General features: G+C 43.1%; 1 protein-coding gene across 2 annotated transcripts in view; it reads left to right on the top strand.

The window, feature by feature from the left end:
- Positions 1 to 21,655, top strand: part of sema6a (sema domain, transmembrane domain (TM), and cytoplasmic domain, (semaphorin) 6A) — a 129,099-nt gene extending 107,444 nt beyond the window's left edge. Inside the window, exons 18-19 of one of the 2 annotated variants that reach the window (XM_084054063.1) lie at positions 2,163 to 2,339; positions 16,824 to 21,655. In XM_084054063.1, the coding sequence (XP_083910189.1) occupies positions 2,163 to 2,339; positions 16,824 to 17,992 (1,346 nt within the window). In that variant the 3' untranslated portion in view covers positions 17,993 to 21,655. The remainder of the gene's footprint in view (positions 1 to 2,162; positions 2,340 to 16,823) is intronic. The other variant, XM_084054064.1, reaches the window with a different exon arrangement.
- Positions 21,656 to 23,286: the final 1,631 nt, after the last annotated feature.

Here is a 23,286-nt window from a genome sequence, read left to right as displayed (position 1 = left end):
AAGGAAACCATGTGAGGAGAGAGGAAATGAGGAAAAATTAGTTTTCCCCCCCTTTGAAGAATCATGTGAAGCAACATCCTTTTTTGATTATGGTGGCACAGCTGGATCTGCTGCCAGCATCTGTTGTTACCGTTATATTCACACTGACACAAACAGTAGCCCCCAACCCCCATCTTCATGACTCTGTTTAGACACATTTACTTGTATTTACAATTTTGTCGAGTCATTTGTCATAGTTTGCCACACTGATAGGCTGATGACCTGCTCATTGATGGAAATGAAAGAACAGTCTTTAGCCTTGCCTTGCTGTGCCAAGTACTCTGTCACTGTTAAATGAAACATATTTCAGACCTATCAGTAAAGGGCAACCTACGAGCCATGACACACCAGGGTTTCTCATTAATATATTAAACTGTGGCCACAGTTTAATTTGCCCCACTGCAGTTTCATGTCGGCATATTACCAACACTTGCGACACTTACACAAAGACGGGCACGCATACACACACACACACACACACACACACACACACACACACACACACACACACACACACACACACACACACACACACACACACACACACACACACACACACATATATAACCGACACTTGCGTTTACCATCATTCTCTTTCTCTCTCAAACACACACACACACACACACACACACACACACACACACACACACACACACACACACACACACACACACACTGCAACTAAACTGTGTCACCACAGATGCATTCTGTGGGACACACAGCACATTATTTCACTCACATACTATGTTAAAGCAATAAGCCCCAAGAGGCAGTGGTTTACAGTGATTTTAGAATGCTATGGGGTGTTGTTAGGCACGACGCAGAGCGGGAGACATGTAATTAATGTCATGGCGTTCAGCTAAAAGTCTTCCGGGAAGGATGCTCTTGTGTATCCTCGCCCATAGCTCCTCAAAGATGCCTCCTTGCTCCTCAGCAGAGAAATGAGGGCTTTTAGGGACAACCGTCAAAAGAACGAATTCTGGTTCAAGTAAGGATCAAGGAAATAAGAGACTTGAGATATACCCAGAGAGAGAAAGAGACCTTCTTTTGTTCCACACCAAGGTCACGAGAGAAACAGGAGTTCTGAGAAAACTCAAATGCAAAACACATACACAGGAGATAAGGTGAGGTTAACTACTTTCAACCTTGGGCATATCATTATAGGCAAAACATTTCAATAATTTATAATATTTTTTCAAAAATAGCTAAAACATTATTCTCCGTCTGCAGTATATACTATAGGACGTAAGAAGGTTTATTTGTAGAGGATGGCTAGGAGTTGAGGAGCGATGGTGAAAGGCGTGGGCAGGATGGAATGGCAGGCGGACTGGCAGGCAAGAGAGCAGGCAGACGAAGGGTGATCCTGAGAACAAGGAAAGACCGTTAGAACAATTTTGGAACAACCACCAAGAACTACAGTAATCACTTGGGTGAAGAGCCAGGGTTTATAAGTAGGAGAGGTGATGAGCTGATGGATGGCAGGTGTGTAGGTTCCAGGTGAGTGAGCAGCAGGACAGGAACACACACACACACACACACACACACACACACACACACACACACACACACACACACACACACACACAGACCAACAGGCGACACAGAAGGAGAGGGAAACACAAGGGAAGATACTGGGACAGGGCCATGGCTTTGACATATGTACACACACACACACACACACACACACACACACACACACACACACTCTCGTATACTTGCTAATGAGTTGCCCACGGGGTCACCTGGGAGAAACACTTTTCTGCCTCACACAGCCCAACAGCTGTCTGTGCTCAAGTGTATAAGAGAGTTGAATGTGGATGTGTGTGTGTGCATGCGTGCGTACGTGCGTTCGTTTGTGAGTGTATGCGTGTGTGTGTGTGTGTGTGGGGAGGGGGGGGGGGGTTGGCCTTGAGTGGGTTTGTAACTACAGTATGCAGTATGCACCCAGAGAAATACTACATGGGCAGTCTCTCAATCTCCATCCTTGAGTGTGTGCTTGAAAGCGTGCATCCCTGCCAGCATGTTGTGTGTGTGTGTGTGTGTGTGTGTGTGTGTGTGTGTGTGTGTGTGTGTGTGCGTGTGTCCGTGCTGAGCCCTAGTTTAACCTGTGTTGTGTCCGGCAGGCCACCACCACCACCACCAACACACCCTCCCACTCCCCACCTCCGCCCTGCCGGAGGCGGCAGAGGGCCCCCTGGGCCGGGGGCGCATGGTGGAACGTAAGGACCCCCCCATGAGCTCAGACAAAGGGGAGGAGCCCTACATGGCCGTGCCATCTCAGACGCAGCCCGAAACCAATGGTAAGCCTTGGAACGAAAAAACAATAAACGGCCCATTTGGTCCACTGTCACCTGTGGCAAGGGAGGGGATGGGGGGCTCAGGGGGAGCCAGGGAGGGGTTCATAGTAATTGAGATTTACCGCTGCCTGGCTGCTTCCGGCTGACTAGACACAGAGTTGGCGGATGAATCTGTCACTGGGGGCAAATTGTCTCGTACTGCACATACAACGCATTTGCACAGCTCGCAAACACACAGACATGCGGAGAAATGCATACACGCGCAATCACACACACACACATACATGTGTGCAGGAACATTCATACACAAATGCACTCGTACATATGGAGAGATACGGCGGTATTAAAGATGTCTCTGCACACACACAAACTGTACGCTAGATTTATTAGCCATGGACTGTAATGTCCCACAGGAGATGTAATATCCAGACCATTACGCTCTGAAGAAGGAGATTGCAATGTATTTATTTCCGCAAGAAGATGGCCCTGGCCCTCTGTCATGCGCTGTGACATAGTGATATGACATTGAACGCCCTTTTCTCTGGTGTTAACAACCTACCTAACATTACACTGCCTCAAGGACAGCTCTCTGGATGAACGATTGAGAGAGAGAGCGAGAGAGAGAGAGAGATAGAGGCAGGAGACAAAGCAAAGAACAGGAAGAGATAAGCTTCATGTTAATGAGAAATAAAAACAATCACATACTGCAGGGCTACTGTTTCATACTCTAATACAACAGATACATTACTGGTCCCATTAACCCAACATGTGACATGTCCCTCCTGCATTACATGGTTCATGATATTAGCACAGCCACAGTGATGAGTAGATATTGATTATCAATAATGATGATGACTAATCATCAGCAGTGGCTTTATATTTCACACTGCCTTTTTTTTTAAAGCACTCAAAACCACAAATCAGCCTCATCTCTTTATTAAAAAACACACATTTATTTAACAGGCTAATGCATTCGGAGAAAAATTACGTTGTTGATTGTACAAGCACATACACATACTTTCTCCCACTCACACTTTCTAATAGACCCTTTTCACAGCAGACAGTTTGACGGATAAACACAGCTGAAGGTAATAACATTCATTGTGGGTGTGTTGTTTACAGTGACAGCTAGCTTCATGCTGGCGCCCAGAAAGACCAAAATGAAACACGCCCATGATTAACGTTATTGCATTCAGCTGCCTTTATACCTCATCAAAATGTTGGCTGTGAAAAGGCTCCATGCTGACCTCTGTGTGACCATCTTTGGGGCGTGGCAGTTACCGTTACTGTCACACGTGTCAGCCGGAAGCAGCGACTCGGCACCGGCTTGGTAGATCAGAGCACAATGGTGGCAGACACTTCAGACAGCATGCCCACGGCTAGCATCACGACATGCTGTCGCTGCCCTCGTTTGCCTTTACCTGAGCAGGTGTCACGTGACTAAGAGCCTTCTTTAAGGATCGAGTTCCGCTGATCTGAATCAAGTTGTGACCCTGTAAAATCCTCCAAGAATGTAAACATGCAACCAATTGGACCTGTTTTTTTTCACTCTCAGACTTAAAGCTGCAATCCGGAACTTATTTGAACGAATACAATTTTATTTTAACCAATCTGTATGGTAGCCTATATGGCTTGTTTCCATTGGTGTCCGGTGAGAAACCCTGGTGTCGGGTAGGACAGCTACAAGTCGTAATGCCTGAAGATCATAAGTGAAATATCTCCCCTGGCAAACTGGGTGTGGCTTCTTGGCTGAGCGATAGAAATTTGGTCTCTCATGCAGGAGACCAGGGTTCAAATCCCAGGTTAGAAAGTTACGGATTGCAACTTCAAAATGAACACTGCAGATTTTGCTGAGTGCTACCGGAAGCTATCTCGCCTGGTGAACCAAAACATGCATCCAGGAGGTTTACAAATGAATATATTATGAAGGCGCAAACAAACTTAATTTCCTTTCTTTGGGCCGTGGCTGTCAGTCAATGTGTCTTGCTCAGGTAACCAGCAACGAGGGCTCACATTTCAAAACAATGCTTCTCGCTGTCTTTTTTTCTGTATTATTGTTATTGTTTTTATATGACACCTTTTACAGCTTATTTCAGTAAATATCTGTTCAGCTCTACTGTTTCATTTCTTTTGCACTTTCTAAAAGTCAGCTCTGATGAGATTTGTCTGTTTTTCTTTTGTTGGTTTCTTTGTCAGTGTTTCATGATGTTTTTTTGCATGGTTTGGAGATGTTATTTTCTTCGCTATTTATAATTTTATTTAATTATGTTCTGCTATTATTGCTTTGATGGTATTAAGCACTGTTTTTCCTCCACACAGCTTAATGCATTTATTTCTGCATGGCAAATTGAGCACTGCCGTCAACAGTACTCATTCCCAGGGTTCGATTTGTAACAAAAAGAAAACATTTTTGTAACCACTTAAGCTATATACACTTTGTCAAATATAGCCGATCTACATGCTCAAAATGTGTTGCGATGTGACACATTGTGAGCTTACAGATGCGCTATGAATGAATTATTATTCTTTTTTGATAAATTTTGACAAATTTAGAAAATGTACCCAAAAGAGGTACACCAGGGTAAACGTGGTTCCCATATTTAATTACATTGATTAATTGTGATATTATCAAACACATTTATCAAACATTTCCCAAAAGTAAATGCATGTATTTAATTCAATTTGACAAGGAGCAGAGATATAACATATCCCCCGGTGATTAAAATGAATGACCAGACAGGGGATTTCAAAAGCAGAGACATGGATTTCCTCCTCATTCCCCCAGCAAATCGAACCCTGCTCATTTCCCTCTTTCCCCATCCTTGTGTCGTCTATTACTGGCTTCAGGTGCCAAATGTACTGTGAAAACTCAGCAATCTGCACAAGTGAAACTGGAGACCCAGTTTAACATTATATTGAATGTGATTGATTCAGACACTAATTAGCTATTTCACATAATGGAAAAATATAATCCGAATTTTACCCCCATACTGATTAATTTATGGTGCACAGTTTATAGACTGTATGGGGGATAAACATTTAGCTAGACTGTTAATTTGACAAGTTCAGTAAAAGTTTGTTACGCTCAATGAAATTCAAAGTCACACAGTAATGACTCCCAGAAAGTTGTTTGGCGAGCTTCTCCGTGATTCGCAAGAAACTAGAATTACCCTCCAACTTTTTCATTTGCAGTCGAGTCATTGTGGGAGCTTATCGGCTAATGAATATTACTGTACAGCACTGCCAGTATGTATTGGCCCAGCACCTCCAGAGCAATTACAACAATCTGAAAAGAGATGAGCATTCACACACTGGTGATACTTAGCACCCAGTGGCATGGTTACCCAGTGTACCAACGGGGCTGTAGCAGTCGCCAGGTGGCTGGTTATGTGTGTGTTTGTGTGTGCGTGTGCTGAGCAGGGGTGTAAAAAGTTAGGTATTTTACCTAAGTAAAAGTATCAATACTGCAATGTAGCAATACTCTGTTACAAGTAAAAGTCTGGAATTCAACATTTACTTGAATAAAAGTACAAAAGTATTGGTATCAAAATGTACTTAAAGTACCAAAAGTAAAAGTACTAAAATGTTTGAAAATAGCAGATGTGAGCTTTTAGATCGGCTATTTTCAAATAGCCTGTGGATAAAATAGGGCTAAAGTGGTTAATGTATGGCTTATAATATAATAATTGATCATTGCAAAGTAACTAGTAACTAAAGTATTAAAATAATTGTAGTGTAGTAAAAGTACAATATTTGCCTCTAAGATGTAGTGGAGTAGAAGTAAAAGTACAGAAAATTGGAAATACTCCAGTAAAGTAAAAAATACCTCAACATTGTACTTAAGTACAGTACTTGAGTAAATGTACTTAGTTACTTTACACCACTGGTGCTGAGTTTTTTTTTTTTTTCACAGTACATTTGATCTCTGTGTTTGTGTCTGTCTGCCCTCCATTCTGTCTGGCTCTCATCTGTCTGTGTGATATTTGCCACCTCTCCCCTGCCCCCGTACCCTGCCCCAAATAATCCCTGCTCCTCCCGAGTCCCATGTCAACCTCTCCTCTGTCCTCTGCCCCATCTGCTGCCATTGTGATTAGACTCCCTTCCACAGGACCTCTCTCATCCGACTAGGATGGCATGTTCCAAGGCTATACCTTAGCTAGCGCAAATGAATTCCTACATGTATTTATAGAGCATCCCTCCCCTTCCTACCTCCCTTCTTCACCTCCTTCCCCACATGTCTTCGCCCTCTTTGGTTCTCTCTCCCCTCGCTCCCTGCCTCCTCTCCAGCCAGGGTCATAGCTCTTCTCCCATCTGGGAATGAGTCCCTGAGTCCTGCCCTGCTTTTCTTCTCTCTCTCTCTCTCTCTCTCTCTCTCTCTCTCTCTCTCTCTCTCTCTCTCTCTCTCTCTCTCTCTCTCTCTCTCTCTCTCTCTCTCTCTCTCTCTCGCTCGTTCACCTCTTTCTCAAACCCCCCTTCTTATTTAATACCCCTATCCCTCCTCGACCTATCTATCTCTATCTATCCCTCCCCCACCTAGACCTGTAGCCATTGCTGTGTCGTTTCAATTTATGGGTTAATTATAGAGGCAATCTAAGGTAAGGGAGGGAGGAAGAGAGAGATTGAGATTGAGAGAGAGAGAGAGAGATGTGAGGATAAACTAGATAAAGTGCTCCTCGGAGCACAGGTCTCCGCCAGGTCAGATACGTTATTGTGGCCTCCTGGTGGCGCTATAATAGGCCAATGTGAAAAGGGTGCCATTTATTCTTAGGTCGTTCACGGCAATCGGACACTGCATTCATGATTTGAAGCATTTTGTTCCAAAAATGTGTTTTGCTAAATTAGACCTGCTGGTGGCGCTATAACAGGCCAATGTGAAAAGGGTGGCATTTCTTCCTCGGCCTAGTGGGAATGTGCGTGTGAAATTTCATGGAAATCGCACGCTGCGTTCATGGTTTGAGGCAGTTTGTTCAAAACGGACCAATCCTGCAAACTTTGGATGGCAACCTTAACCAATAAGGATGGAATATGGGAAATCGGACAGATCAGGGTTGATCACATGACTATAGAGATACTGTGTACCGATTTGCATGACGTTTGGTTAAAAACTGTAGGAATAATGTGAAAAAATGGGTTTTGCACAAATCGGCCTCCTGGTGGCGCTATAACAGGCCCATGTGAAAAATTTGAGGCAGAGGTTCTGAATTGGCATCCAGGGAGTGTGTGTGCACAGTTTCGCAGCGACCGGGCCAACGGTGCCGGAGATTTGGTGGTAACACACGGACACACGGACGGACACACGGACGGACACACGGACGGAGGGTAAAACATACTCTCTCGCCATGCCTTACGGCCTGGCGGAGACAATAAGCTAGAGAAAAACACAGGAAGGGGGAGGATACTGAGAGAGAGAGAAATGGAGAGACAGCGATCGGGGAGGAATCGGCACTAATTCCAAACTGCCGAGAATAGAGAAGTGCGACAGACAGGGTTGATGTGAAGATGCGAAGAGATAGAAGACAGAGGAACTGAGATAGATACAATACTGAGCAGCAGAGAGGGATGGGAGAGGAAGAGAACAGAAAGGAGAGGGAGATAAGAGTGAAAGTTAAACATAACGGAGGGGAGTAACGACAGTGTTCTCTTTCTAGTACTCACTTCAATGTCTCTCATATTATCAGAGAACCGGGGTTACGGTCGAAGCCTATTGTTTTCTCTCTCCTCATGTTTGCCTTGTCTCTCTGTTGTCCGTTTGCGCACCAGACCACAACTCTAACTTTGCACAATGCTCTCTGTTGTATGTGCACTCAACTAACTGAGCTCATCTACGCAGTGAAATCCTGTGTTAGTTTAAACTAATACTCAGGATTAGTTACCAGTCTTGGTACAGTAGCTAGTAGCTACTGTACCAACACTGGAAATGCATTTGGAAGGAATCGGTGTTGGACCGGTATTGGAACATCTTATGAGGATAAAACAAAAGAGAAAATCTGTGCTGTACAGTACCTTTGGCGTATGAGATTAACCTTCTTTGTTTTCTTGTGTAATACTCATATTTCACAAGGATAAGTATTCACAGCAATTTTCTCATCAAGGATGGTGCAGAGAATCGGTTCCTGAACACTTATAATTCATGTGTCTCCGTGAATTTGATTTGCTCAATTTGACGAGCGTGTCAAGCTTTTATAGATGACCTGGAAACATTTCAGTTGTGTCTTTTATGACTGAAAGACATTTCTTGGCCAAATAATATATAGCTTATCAAGAAATATGAGCCCCCTGTGTGTCAGGATTTCACAATGATATAGACTGTCTGACAGCTGCCGGGAGAGGGTTATTTTCTGCTGCAGGCATCTTTCTGACACCACTTTGCCAAGGTGTATCTGGCTTTATAGGGGATACAGTCAGACCTCTCTCACACAGGTGATGCCAATTACTTGTTTGTGCCAAAAATCCTGATATTTTGAACACTTTACTCAGATTCACTCTTGGTGGTTTCACATTGAAGGCTGAACGATTGCACTGTGGAAGGGTTTTTACAAGGAATGTTTTCTGAATCCTGGACAGCACAATACACCTGTACTAGTAAACATTCTATAATTAATACATGACTTATACTAGACAGTCTCTTGTTGAATAATTATTGCACTCCTGAAATTTATGTATAATTTGCAGTTTGTTGTAAGTCATAAGAAAAACAGGATTGGATGCTGTGATAATCCTTGTTCTGCACTTCCTTGACTTGACATCAAGCCACACTTTACTTCCCTGATCAGCATGTTGTCCTCCCAGACTGACTTTGCTTTCCTCACACACACACGCTCTGTTTCCTTCTCCGTTTTGCTGATTGGGGACCCATTTTAATGAGACCTCATGCCTGTGCTGGAGCTTATGAAAGCAGACTTGCACTGTGGGATGGCTTTCACTACATACATTTTACTACATGTTACATTTTACTATTTTTCTTTTGGGGCGTTTGACTCCTGCTCTTTCTGCAAGCCACCTACAGTGGTAGGATTCTCTCTCTCTCTCTCTCTCTCTCTCTCTCTCTCTCTCTCTCTCTCTCTCTCTCTCTCTCTCTCTCTCTCTCTCTCTCGTTGAAAAATGGAACATTGTCAACATCTCTACGTGAGTGAGTCAACCACTTGGATTCAAGCTCGTCCATTGTTAAAGTTCAGGTACTCTGTAAATTGAGCTCTAATTATGAATTATTATGGGCTCCTACTGCATACAGGACACTTGTAACTAATGCCCGACACTTGACGACAATCAACCATAGTAGAAGTCAGAGGCTTGACACTGGCTCTATCGGTCATAACATGATGAAAGGAGGCCTAATGTACTTTTTTTTTTAGATTGGTGATTCACCAGGACTGAATAATTCATCAATCCATTCTATGGACAATAGTCAGACAGCAATTCAAATTCAAGTGCCTTGCCACAAAAGTAATTGTCCAACTTTTCAGAAAATCTCTGTGAGAGATTTGAGTAAATCCCTAATGTGCAGCCATTGTCAGCGAACTATTCATGCAGATTGAGAAGTAATTGGGTATAGTTGGGTTGGCTTATTTATGCAGAGTAGAGTCTCTTAATATGCATATCAGCCATTAATACAAAGTTAGTCTCAGCTGAATCACGCAGATGATGGAAAATGTTAAAAAAACGATTAGCGCTGGGTTGATTAGCAATGATCGTGACAAACCGCTGCACTGTACGTTAGAACGTTGGTGGAGAGGTACATTGCAATAATACCTACAATCCATTAAGACGTAATTGGATGCTTAATTACCTTTTAACTCGCTCATCAGCGCACAGTTCATTACGAGCCGTCGTCTCAATTAATATTGAATAACAGTTTTAACATTGCAAGTTAAGTGCCTCCCAGAATGCAAACACTGAGCAGAGTAGACACACGTCTAAACGTGATAATATCCTGCACACATTTTAAAACGCAACATCAATTCCTTTCATGATTTAAAGGCGATAATATCCAACACGCGATTTAAAATGCAACATGAGTTGCATTCATGATTTAAATGCGATAATATCCCACACAAGTTTTAAATTGCAGCATGAATTGCCTTCATGATGTAAATGCGATAGTACACAAGATTTAAGATGCAGCATGAATTGCTTTCATGATTTACTTTGTAAATGTGATAATATCCTACGCATGATTAAAAAAATTGCAACATGAATTCCCTCTAAATGGCCCCCTCCACTTACTGAAGAAGATGAGAAAAATTGGGTCCTTGACACTTTGGCAACTTTCAAAGGCTTCATTACTGAGTAAATGTAATTATGAGAAAATGTAATCCTGAGTTAATGTTACCTGAGTAATTTTTGCTCTCCTACAGGGTTTGATGTAATTATTATTATTATTATTTTTAAACGGATGGGATTTATTTTCTTAACCTCTTAAACCCTATATAAAAATAGCCGTAACTTGCAGCTCTACAAGGTGCCTTGTGAGCTTGTAGATCTATCTTTGTTATTTTAAATTTAACAAAATGATATTTTGACACATTTTGGAAAATGTGGTTAATTTTTTTATTAAATTGTTCAATTGTGATATAACATATAAATATCAAATATATCAGTCAACATTTTCCAAAAGGAAATGCATGCATTTAATTCAGTCTGACAAGAAGCAGGGATAAAACATATCCCCTTAAAAATAAATGACCAAAGGAGGGGTATCAAAAGCAGAGGCATAGATTCCCCCCATCCCCCCCAGCAAATTGAACCCTGCCCTCTTCTAGCCTTCATCCTCCCTTCAACTTTTCTGGCTCTGTGTCCAATGTTTGTGCTCATGAGCAAGCGGTCTTGTCTTTCAAGGCGGGCAGACGCCGAACCAACACGTCAGTGTGAGCAGTTTCGGTCTGATAAGACCACTTGTATTACTTCCAGACAATGTATTTTTGTTTAATGGCCTCAAGTTGGAGGTTAAGGCCCCCTCCGCAACCTCTCTGTGATGTTAAACTGTCTTTGAAGTTTTCCCAACACCAGACAAAGAGGAGCTCTGTGGCCTTAATTCAGTTGGTGCACTTCTGAAGAGATTAAAAGAATGTGTGTGTGTGTGTGTGTGTGTGTGTGTGTGTGTGTGTGTGTGTGTGTGTGTGTGTGTGTGTGTGTGTGTGTGTGTGTGTGTGTGTGTGTGTGTGTGTGTGTGTGTGTGTGTGTGTGTGTGTGTGTGTGTGTGTGTGTGTGTGTGTGTGTGAGAGAGAGAGAGAAAGAGATGGACTCTGCATTATGTTCCAGTCAAACCAGATTTCAATACTTCTCATTCAGAAGTACAGTAAGTATTGCTGACCCTGGCTGTTTTGACAGCAAGCAATATGTATTTAATGTCTGTATATTAAGGCCTGAGGCAGTATGAAATTCTGATCAATTCAGCTGCCGCCTGAAGTGTTGAGTCTCTGTGTTTTCTCGCAAAGCATCCTGGGAGCTTCCAAACGAGTGGAAGCTGGTTGATTATAAGTCGCTGTATAGTCAGAAAGTTACAAGGTAAACCCAAAGCAGGAAATCAATACATTTTACACAACACTTCACTTCAAGGTCGGGTCGGGTTTTGAAGCAGTTTCCCAATGGGTTTGTATGGTAACAAATGAGCCTTTTAAATAAATGTGAAGCAGCAAAGCCACCGTGATTTAAAAGCCTGCCGTCGTCTGGAAGCCTCAGTGTCCTTCAAAACTCCACTGTCTTTGATGTTCAGAGCAGGAACAACAGAGTCCATACATGAAAGATAGAACTCTTTAAGTGGTTCTCAAACCTTTTCATGTCAAAGTTCCCCAAATTGATATACATTTGCCTGTGTGGGTCACCATTTGAAAAGATATTGTGCCAGGGACTCCCATAAGGGGAGATTTGTCAACGTTATTCGGAAATAGCCTAAAAACAAAATAGTGCATAAAGGTGACCATATTCTGAATCCCCAAAAGTGGTTCTCAAAAGCGAGATCCAGGGACCCTCAGGGTTCCTTGAGGGGGTTCCAAATGGACCCTTCGCAGGTCTGTAACTCTTAGAGTCTACAAATGGAATTAATTTCATTTGTACACTCTCAGAGTTATGGGGGTCCTTGAAATTAAAAGGTTTGAGAACCACTGATTTTAAGGAGGCCTCTTGACTTCTGTATTAATATTCAGCTTTGTAACTAAATTAAATAATATCTCAAGTCTTAGGCTTCCCAATCCCATTCTTCAAACCACCATATCTTCTGCTTTGCCAGTTTGTACAAAATATCCGGTCAATTTAATTGGCGGAAGAGCTCTCACCTCACACAGCTGTCTTATGTGCTTTGCAGTGTTGGTATGGGCTTGCAGGTGCCATCTTTGCAGACAATACACTAAGCTTCTCATTGGTCACCAAGAAAAACACTGGTACTTTTTTCTGTATTTCATCAGTGAAACAGCATTTGCGTTTGCACTGCATTACGGTGCAGTGCAGCGAGCTCTGCTTTGATCTGAACGAGGGCGCGCTGGGCAGAGTATTATGAATAATACACGTTCCGGGGTTCTGGGTGGAAATACACCTCTCAAAGGCCCCTTTTCCACCGGGGTTGAACCGGTTCTGTTATTTTTTCCCGCCTAATTTTGAACCAGTTCAGAGTGTTTCCACTGAAAATGAATTGGTTCAGAACGCTAAAGTTGGTTTGGAACTGGAACCAAAACGATGCTATTTTTTTCTTACTCTGAACTGGAAACCAAAGTGGCCGTGTCACTATCCTACAGGTTGGAAGATGCAGATGTGATATACAATGGCAAAAGCAAGTGAAAGATCATCATTAAAAATAGAGAAGAAAAGGTAAACTGCCATTGACTTTCCCCTGTGAAATGGACACTTCGACCAGTCGACACTTTGCTGGCCAGGCCTGGAATCGAACCTGAGGCAACTGGGGACTCCTGCTCCCCAGGCAAGCTCTTTTTTTTGTGACCAACTTGTACATTGTAAATACGCACGCTTTAATGGTCTGTGACTGTGATACGTGCAAAAACCCGGACATTTTAAGGAATTTATAAGAAACCCCCGGACTGGCTGGACAGCACCCCAAAAGAGGACATGTCCGGGTAAAAGAGGACGTATGGTCACCCTAGCATCAATGTTTAAACTGTTGCTGGGGACCCCCTAGAACCCTCTCAAGGGCCCCTGGGGACCCCGGACCCCACTTTAAGAGCCAGTGCTTTAAATGTCTTTTTCTTTTTTAGGCCTGGAGTTAGGTGTATTTACCCCCAGAACCTTTCAAAGTAAGAAGTTCTGGTGTGTGTGCGTGCCTGCGTGCGTGCGTGCGTGTGTTTGCCTAAAACAGGCGAGAGGAGAAAAAGATGGAAAGAGATAACAGAGGCAGAACCCATCCAGTGCAGGTTAAATGGAGGTCTTAACCTCCCCGCTATGCCTGGATCAAGAGAATGTCAATCCTCTCAGTGCTGGTTCCTGCAGGCCATGATATTCAATGTGAAATCCAAGGAAAGTTAGCCAGTAGCACTATATTCAATGTCCAGCTCTTGTTTTATTTTCCTTGTATGTTTTCGTTCAGGATACTAGCACCGTAAACAGATGAAAGACTGTATTTAGGTTTAACAATGATTATGGAACAAAGACTTTGCCAAACGTTGTGTTTATGCTCACACTTTCTTTCTTATGTAAATACTTTTCAGAGACTTTTCAGGACTCCTAACCTCAGGCTGAGTTCTGTTCTCCTCGCGGTTCTCTCCCTCATCTCGGGAACGAAATGTTCCAACCCGGCACTTCTCAACGAGCACACATCACAACTTGCCATTTCTGTCAGAGGATGATAACTCATAATGACCACAAGGTTAAAATTACAGTCTTTTTTATTTCCGAGGAGAACGGCTCCTGTATGGGAGCCGGATTATATGGAAGAAATCACCCCGTAGAGGAGAAGAGGGTCAGAGAAGTGATTCATTGTTCTGTAGAGGAGACCAGTAGAAGAAAGGAAAGAAGAAAGCCAAAAAAAGAGATATAGCACTTTAGAACAAGAAGAAGAAAGCTTGCGAGATGAAAGATAGCAGTGAGTAAAAGTATCTCTCTGGTTCCTAGATGGTGTTGTGTTGAGATGGGAAGCAGATGCTTTCACACACGGACAGGTCAGTTTGTCTTCCCAGACCGCTGCCTAACACATGTCAAACATTAATAATGCACTGGAGATAAAAGTCATCACTTCTCGGACTCTCTGCGTCCCTGAACAAATCCGCCGATAAGAAACTACTTTGGCCTGAAAAAGATGTCCCAGAAAGGTTCGCTCAACACTGAATGACATATTGTACAGTCCAAGCAGATGCTTACCGTGACAGCGGCCATAGAGACGAGTGTCGTACATTTTAGTTTTTTCAGTTGATATGGAATGTGTGTACACCGTAAACTCCTCAGGTTTAATTTAACTTGGAGAGTGTACAAATGTGACCAATATTTGTTACAAATTTACATTGTGTAAACTGCTCTTATCTTGCGCTGTAGAATAAATCGCAAATGATATACTGGATAGAGATTAGGGCTATATTTTGGCTGTAAAGGACATTTTAAACATGTTTTAAACATTTTAAAACATGAACTAAGACTGCAGGATTATGGATTTGGTGTTTTGTTTCACCACAGTGTTAACACCCTCAGAGTTTAAGTAACACCGAGGATTTTGCTGTGGCAGAGCCTAGAGTTTTGTTCCATTAGAACAGATTAGTGTGCTCTGTCTGTTTCTGTGTTATGTCTTGCAGAAGAGACCCAGAAATATGTGCATGTTTGTGACACAGCCAAGATAGAAACGCTAGATGAGTAATTGGCAGACCGCATCAGCGTTTTGTATAATTTTGGGACACTTGTCTCCTGTGGGAAAATAACTAACATTTTAGTTTTGGTAGCCTAGTGCAAGCATTGAAATTACTGTAGAAACCATTTTCTGAGCCAAACCAAAACATTTATAACAAATTGAAAAACAGAACTAAACACTGTTCAAAAAACAACCAAGTTTCAGCTTTTCCAGAGGTGAGTTATTGTAGCACGAATTGCTGAAGTACAAAGCTGGGGCCGTCCTACATGATGGAATCCACCTGGCTAATCCCCTGTCTGTGGTAACGGATCTGTGCTGGCCACAGGTCATGTCTGAATGCATTATGAATCTCATGTACGCTGTGGAATGGCGTGTGTAATACAAGGAACACAGAGCTACATTTGTCACCAGACGGGATGTTATCATCTGTTCTTGTGCGTGCGTGCGTGCATGTGGCCAAATGTCCCCACAAGTATAACAGAATTTGAGAAATGGATATTGTAAGGACCATTTTACTGGTCCTCACAAGAAAGATTTTATGTTTTTATGGTTAAAAAGCATTTGTGGGATTCCGTTTTGGAATAAGGGATAGGTTTAGATATTTAGAGGTTAGGTTTAGAGGTTGGGCTACAGTTATGCCCAACTTGTACTTAGTCTATGAATGTGTAAATGTATATTTTTTGCTGTGCCAGTGTCGCACACCAAAAATAGCAACTACAATCTCACTTGAGAGCTTGTAGATATGATATTTCTGGCTTTAGCTTTAAGCTAAAAAAATACCCCCCAAAAAGTGTACAAATGGCATTCAAAAGTATAGTAATACAAACGTGTGTGTGCATGCGTGTGTGGGTGCCAGTGCGCACGGCATGCATGGGTTGGGTGTTGGGTGTCTGTCTACATAGATGTGTGTTAGATTATTGCTAACCCCTGATTCTGTGTTATGGTCCATTTTATTACATGCAGCCTCAGAACTGGTGTCCTTATAGTATTATTCCCCATTGCTGGAATACTTCATAGCTATGTAAGATTTTTATTGAATAATCCTTTATTTGGCCAGATCACAGATTGCCTTGGTCCTTGAAAGTGGCGCTTTCATAATACACTGATGACACAGCCCATTGGATTTAGCGCATACTAAGAGGGTTTTTAATATATTCTCTGTGATTCATGAGATTGGATCCAAGCTTTATGAAAAGCGTCCTATTTGCATCTATGAGAAGAAAGGGTTCAGACGTATGAGACTCCTTTATCTCTGCTCATATCTTTTTTTCATTTCAGCCCAGGTTTTTATGTCATATTTGCAATGTGAATCACAATAACTCTGCCACGTTTGGATTGGATTTTGGGGAAGTGCTGAATATTTTTTACTTTAAACGCAACCTTTGTGTCCAATTTTAATAGGTCGTCGTTTAGATGGGGTAAACTTCTCTTCATTTACATGTTTTTTTCCATGAAATTGTTCGAGCCTCTAATCTTGTTTACTCAGAAAATATTATTTTATTGTAATTTAACACTTTTCTTTTTATTTTACATTTTCCCTTTATCCGTGGCTTGTTTTCCTTCCACTAATATGCTTATTGCCTCCCCAACAGCTCCTCTTCCTTACAAACACATCACAGGTCATTTTTGAAAAGCCCAATAATAACATTATTATTAACTCCTGTCCTCTGTTCATCTATCATTCTGATCCTCTCCATCTCTCTCTGCAGGCGTTATCCGTGAGAGCTTCCAGAAGGGCCGTGACCAGCTCGTCCCTATCACCCTTTTGGCTATTGCTGTCATCCTGGCCTTTGCAATGGGCGCCATCTTCTCTGGCATCATCGTCTACTGCATCTGCGACCACAGGCGGCGCGACGTGGACCTGGCGGGCCGTAAGGAGAAAGACGCCCTCCACCTCCACTCCCGCCGTGGCTCTATGAACAGCGTCACCAAGCTAACGGGCTTGTTTGAGACGCAGGCCAAAGATGGCCGCCCCGAGGCGATCCTCACCCCCCTGATGCACAATGGCAGGCTGACACCCAACACCAAGATGTTGATCAAGGCTGACCAGCACCACCTGGACCTAGCAGCTCTACCAACACCAGAGTCCACACCCATGCAGCCTCGCCGTAAGCCCAGTCGTGGGAGCCGCGAGTGGGAGAGGAACCAGAACCTCATCAATGCCTGCACGAAGGACATGGCGCACATGGGGTCGGTCGTCATCCCTACAGACCTGCCCCTAAGGGGCTCTCCAGGCCACATCCCCAGTGTGGTGGTTCTGCCTCTGCCGCAGCACCAGCACCAGCTGCCGCCCCACCTCCAGCAGCACCCGCAGACCTACCAGCATGAGTACGTGGAGCAGCCCCACCGCGCTGACCTGAGCCTGGGTCACGGCGCCATGGAGGCCATGGACCAGGGTGCCACTCTGGAGTACAAGACAATGAAGAGCCCTTGTCATGGCATCAACATGGTGGACCCGGACGGGGTGCTGCCGCCGCGCGTGCCCCAGCGGGAGGCCTCGCTCACCATCCCGCCTGCTGTCCCGCAGATGGGCAAACGGCTGGAGGTCCACTCCTCAGTGTACGGGCTGCGGAAGGGCTCGGGTTCCTCGGCGTCCGGCTCTTCCGCACTCAAGAGGCACAACACCAACTCGTCCAACTCCTCCCACCTGGCGCGACATCACAGCTTTAACCGCGTGGAGACCCCACCCCCTGCCCCCCAGAGGGTGGACTCCATACACATGACCGTGCAGGGCATGTCTCTGTCGCGGCAGGTCGGAATCGGTGCCTACGGCTCGCTGCCCCGAACGGGGGTCAAACACCTCAAGCCCGACGTCCCGCCCAAACCCTCCATAGTGTCGCTCTCGACGAAAGTTAAGTGCAGTGACTCCTGCACATAGTTAGAGAGTCAGAGTCAGCCAGTCACTTCTGATGTGAACGGACGGTAGTGAAAGGGTTTTTTTGTTTTCGGAAGAACGAATAGAAGGAAAAAAAACAGGGAACACAATGAGCATCTCCTTTATGTCTTTTTGCGGTCGGTGTACAGTACAGTGGAAATTCCAACACACTTTTTTTCTAAGAAAGTTTTTTCTTTTCCTTTTTATATAAATATGTAAATATGATACAAATGGTTGTCGTCGTGTGCTCCCCGCCATTAAGTCCAGGCTCTGGCTGGCTCCCGGCTCCCTCTGTTAACACACATCGCGGGAACACCGAAGATGATGATGCTTGTTCCCAAGTTATTTAATCCAACGGCGAAACGAGCCGACCTGTAGCATCCGAAAGGTGGCGGCGGCTGTGTTGACTCTGCGGTCTTTTCGACCGCCACAACTTGTACTGACTGTTTTGTTTCTCATCATCAATCTGACGAAAGCACACAAGATGACAGCGTGGCGAAATTGGTGTACAGTACAGCTGTCAAGGACTGGGGGACATAACGCCAGCGGGCACTTGGACCTAGCGAGTCAGACAGCTGCCCAAGTTTACGTAGGAAACTGTGAAAGGCCTCTCAGTGTTACAGTGATCCTGGACACAAGCAATCAAGTCCTGCCTTTGGTTTGGCTGCGAGCGTGGGCCAGAAGAATCTCTACTGTACTGGTCACTGAATAACACATGACTGTTAAACACTAATAGCTTGTTGTATTTATTTTTATTAAGTGCTTTTGAAGACAATAAAACAAAAAGACTGACATTTTAGGCTCAGCAAGAGAGAACGAGAGAAAGATGTGGGAGAAGAAATCTTTTAATATTAATTAATCAAGTGTGAAATCTTTTTTTTATTTAAAGTCATTAAACTGGAGCCAGTAGAACGTTGTTGATGATTAAAGGTCCACGTGGTCTTACTGTTTGGTCAGTGGGACCCAGGGGTTCTGCAGCTTAAGATATATGTAACCTCCGTGTTAAAGGAGGAGATATTTATTTAAACTGTGCCAGATGAGGACTTTTCCCTTTCGCGGACCAGAATCTCTGTTGTTTTAGATCAATCAGAAAAAAAAGTGACTTCCTGAAACTCACCCTTTCACTCCTTCAATGAGAATCCCTCCAATCAGCACTGTGGTTTTGTGTGTGTGCGTGGGCCCGATTGGTCGCCGGCTTGCCGGTGCCATCCAAAGCTCACGCTGCGTTGCACGTTGCGAAGAAAGACAGTGAAGCAGCCGCAGCAGTGACAACAACAGTATGGAAATCTACGCACAGTATGCACATGCGTGCGGACGAAAAACGAACCATGTGTGGACGTTGGTTGGCGCTTGGCCAGTGATGGAGCAGTGCCTCCACCCTGAGACGCATCACCCTCTTCAATCCGCATCACGCAGATGAGCAGGCAAAAAGAGAAACGAGAAAACCTGTTCAAATTGCCTGTTTCTCTTCCACATGTAAATTTGTGCCTTACACCCTAAAAGTAGTGACAATGTTTTCTTTTTTTAGCTGTTATCTTTGTCTCCTCGTAGTATTTTTTATTTTATTTTTCTTGAATCATATTTCCCTGGTTTGATAAAAAAAAAGGCAATTAAAGAATGTAGGTGTTCTTGTTGTAAATCTGGTCCCTAAACATACAGTGCAGAAGAGGAGAAGATAGAGGGTTTCTTTTCCTCTCTCTTGCTCTCTCTCACTCGCACGCACGCGCGTGCGTGCGCACACACACACACACACACACACACACACACACACACACACACACACACACACACACACACACACACACACACACACACACACACACACACACACACTCGTTTGTGGTTCATTTCTGATTGTGCCATTAATGCTCTTAATGCCCTTTATGTTGTGTTGGCAGTGTCAATGATGATGTTGTGAGTGTTTTTATTTTTTTCTATTTCATGCCATTTTAAATGTCCTGGTTATTTGTTTTTACTTTCACTTTCTTTTGCTGTTTTGATTGCAGTGATGGTTAATTGATTGTTCAATTGAACAATTAACGTTTTGTTAACTGAGGGGGGCCAAAAGCGGGTCTTGCTAGTGCACTGCAATAATAAACCATGGTTCAGTATGAGAAACACAACCAGTACACAAACACCACTCCAGGGCTTCTAACAGACACCATAACACTCACTTTGTTGGCAGTTTGCAGAAACAGGCTGGTTCCTGTGAAGAGAGAAGATGTATTAAAAACAACAATATTAGCTGATGTATATGTTATTTAACCCATGCTTTTTCCTCGTCCTTGTTTTTTTTTTTAATACATGAAACACAGTTTGAAGAGGTTTAGTGATCCTTTATTTTGTTTTATTCCACTAACTGTCATCATCAAGGTCTTACAAGAGGATGAGAATTGTAATTTACAATCTGACCTGGAGGTTTCTTATCCATCACCCCCTGCACATTTAAATCAACAGAGCACTCCCTTCTGTCTTGTGTGTAGAGTTTTTTTTACGTCAAGCATTTTTCTATTTGTCATTGGAGGAAAGCCAACTACGTCTCAAACCACAGCTAACATAAGAACGAGTGTAATCATGTGACCTGTTCTAAACTAACATATGTACTACATAGACGCTTGCAGGGTTCGGTTGCAGGTGACCGTGTCATGTGCAACAGTTTAGGTTTAGTCAAAAAGGGAGTCAAGGGATGTTCACTCTCAGAACCAGGTCTGCTATCAGTTTTGTGCATTGTATCCACCATAACTTAACCACTTGAACCCCAGCATGCCTATTCTGGGAGGAACATTTGCCAAAAATAGATCTACAAGCGCAACGCGATTTGTAAATCAGCTATTTTTGCCGGAGAGATTTGGTGTAGACGGAAAAAAGGTCCAAGTACAGTTGCAACTCAGGTCCGTTTTATTAAGAATAGAGGGTTTAAGTGGATAACAAATGTACAAGTGATCAGTGTCTGGACTCTGGAGGTGAATTAATTCGGGGCAAGGTCATATTTTGAGTTCCCACCACAACAGAGCCCTGGAAACAATAAGGCCCCATTTACACCTTTTATTTACACAAGAGCACTTGAACCGGCTGTTTTCCCAGGTCTAGAATAATGCTGGTCTAAAGATTTATTGTGTAGAAACGTTTCGCCCTTAGCTGCTGTTGCTCATGCTTAGGAAACTGCCATGTCCATACGGAATGAAATTCTCTGATGCTGTCAGCAAAGGTCACAATGCTGAAAGCACATATTTTTCATGGACATGTAGTAATTATTGAGTACATTTTCTTTCTTTTCTTTTCTCTTTTCTTTTTGTAAAGGAGCATCAAGCATTTTGAAGGTAGTGCAGGGCTGGACTGTTTTTAAAGTCTAAATTGGGCTGGACTGTGAAAGCTGCTGTGGACAGTGAGATTCTTTGGTGTGTGCCTTTTTTTGTCTCTCACCCTCGCTATAATACACTGCTACTAGATGCAAACCAAGTCAGACATTCTCTCTCTCTCTTCTCAACCTCTTGACCCTTTTGAACTTTGTAAGCTTGTAAAATATTGTGGTGTCACCAGGTTTTTTGCCCTACTCTCCACTTTCCTAACATCTGATTCACGGCTTAATGTATGTTGTAAAGAAATAAAAAATCTCTTTAATTTAATGCAAAATGTAATAAAAGGAGAAAAAAAATAAAAATAAAATTCTTGTCATGAAGATTGGGATTATGTGCCTTGTCTATCTGAATGCAGTGATTTGTTTGGTTGTCCTAGCTAGATTCTATGGGGAAATACATTCCAGGTTTGGCCAAGGGCCAGAAAGGGCATGTCAACAGAGAATCCATTTGAGAGAAATGCTCCTTCCTTGACCTTAAATACCCATTGTCAGAAAAACGTAATGTACAGTAAGTGACCCCTGTGAGATCAAAATCTTATTCTTGTGAAGTACGATACCTACTTCTGATTCAAAAAGCACACCTGAACGGACGGAAGTATTCTCGAAAAAATTGCTGCTTGACTTCCTCGATAGCTATATTTACTGAGATAAGCACAGTTTATTTCAGGCTATGCGTATCAGAGGGAGCTCTACTCCATTTTCCTGTTGATATAAGATGAGCAGTGTGAACTGTTAGTTGTAATTCGCCCGTGAGTAAACAGCCTGATAAGAATCTGCCTGGAGCCAGCTGGCTGTAGTAGTAGTTTGGTTTAGTTGGCACTCAGAATTACTCTTCAAAGAACAATTAATTATTGTTCTTGATGAGAAGAGACTGAAAGACAACAATTACACACAACATAGTTACAATGTACACGGTTTGTGTACTTTTTAAAGGCAGCCATATATCTCATGTCAAAATAACTATGTTATTGGCTTAATATTGCCTATTGCCTACAGTAGCCTGTAGTGTGTTATACAGAACAATATGACTTACCATAATGCAGGGGTTCTCAACCTTTTCAGGCCGCGACCCCCAAAATAATGATATTATTTCCCGCGACCCCCCGCGTGCACGCGCGCGGTCCCGTTCGCGCGCGCGAAGGTTATTTAATTATAATAGGTTATTTGATAATTGTTTATTTTCAAAACATTTTTCCAAAAAGTGGGTAAATTGAGTAAATTAACTGATAAAACATGAATTAATGATAACATAAAAAAATATTTTGTTAAAAAAAAAAAAAAAAAAGTTTTTTTTTTTTCAAATTCACCAAAGAATCTGGCGACCCCCCCAAATTATTTGGCGACCCCCCTGGGGGTCGCGACCCCCAGGTTGAGAACCACTGCCATAATGGACCAAATTATGTCTAACAATAAAAATGTTCTTAGATTGTCCCATAGATTAAAAAACATATCAAATAGGGGCCTGTGCTGGGCTAATGCATATCAAATTGTGGTCATTGAAATCAAAAAGGTTGAGATTCACTGATCTATTGTATAATGAAAGAGTATCTCTGGTAATGCAGGCGAGTCACATTATCACTGTCGGCCAACAGTAGCTGTCAGCTACAGGTCGCATTTCCAAATTCACGTCTCCTGTATCAAATAATAGCCCGGCCTCTGAGTAATCCTGACTCTTAAATCAAGAACCATGCTGCTTTGGCAGGTAGTTTGACACCCACCTCCCTGAGGCAGAGGTGAGTCATAAAGTTACACGTCTCTCCACACACAAGTCACACTTTGTGCAGAGATCAGATTACTAGGATGTGGTGCAGCTAATGAGCCCTGTCGCTGCCTTCACAATGCTGCATTGTTCCGTCGGCGGTGAGGCAGCCATGCATTGTGGTCCTGGCCCAGAGATTTGAGATTCAGATGTTCACAGCTCAATCGCTTCCAACAAGAC

This window comes from Gymnoscopelus microlampas, assembly GCF_963454915.1.
Source record: "Gymnoscopelus microlampas genome assembly, chromosome: 4".
NCBI lineage: Eukaryota > Metazoa > Chordata > Actinopteri > Myctophiformes > Myctophidae > Gymnoscopelus > Gymnoscopelus microlampas.
The sequence above is the reverse complement of the archived record's forward strand: the minus strand, read 5'-3'. Positions and strand labels throughout refer to the sequence as shown.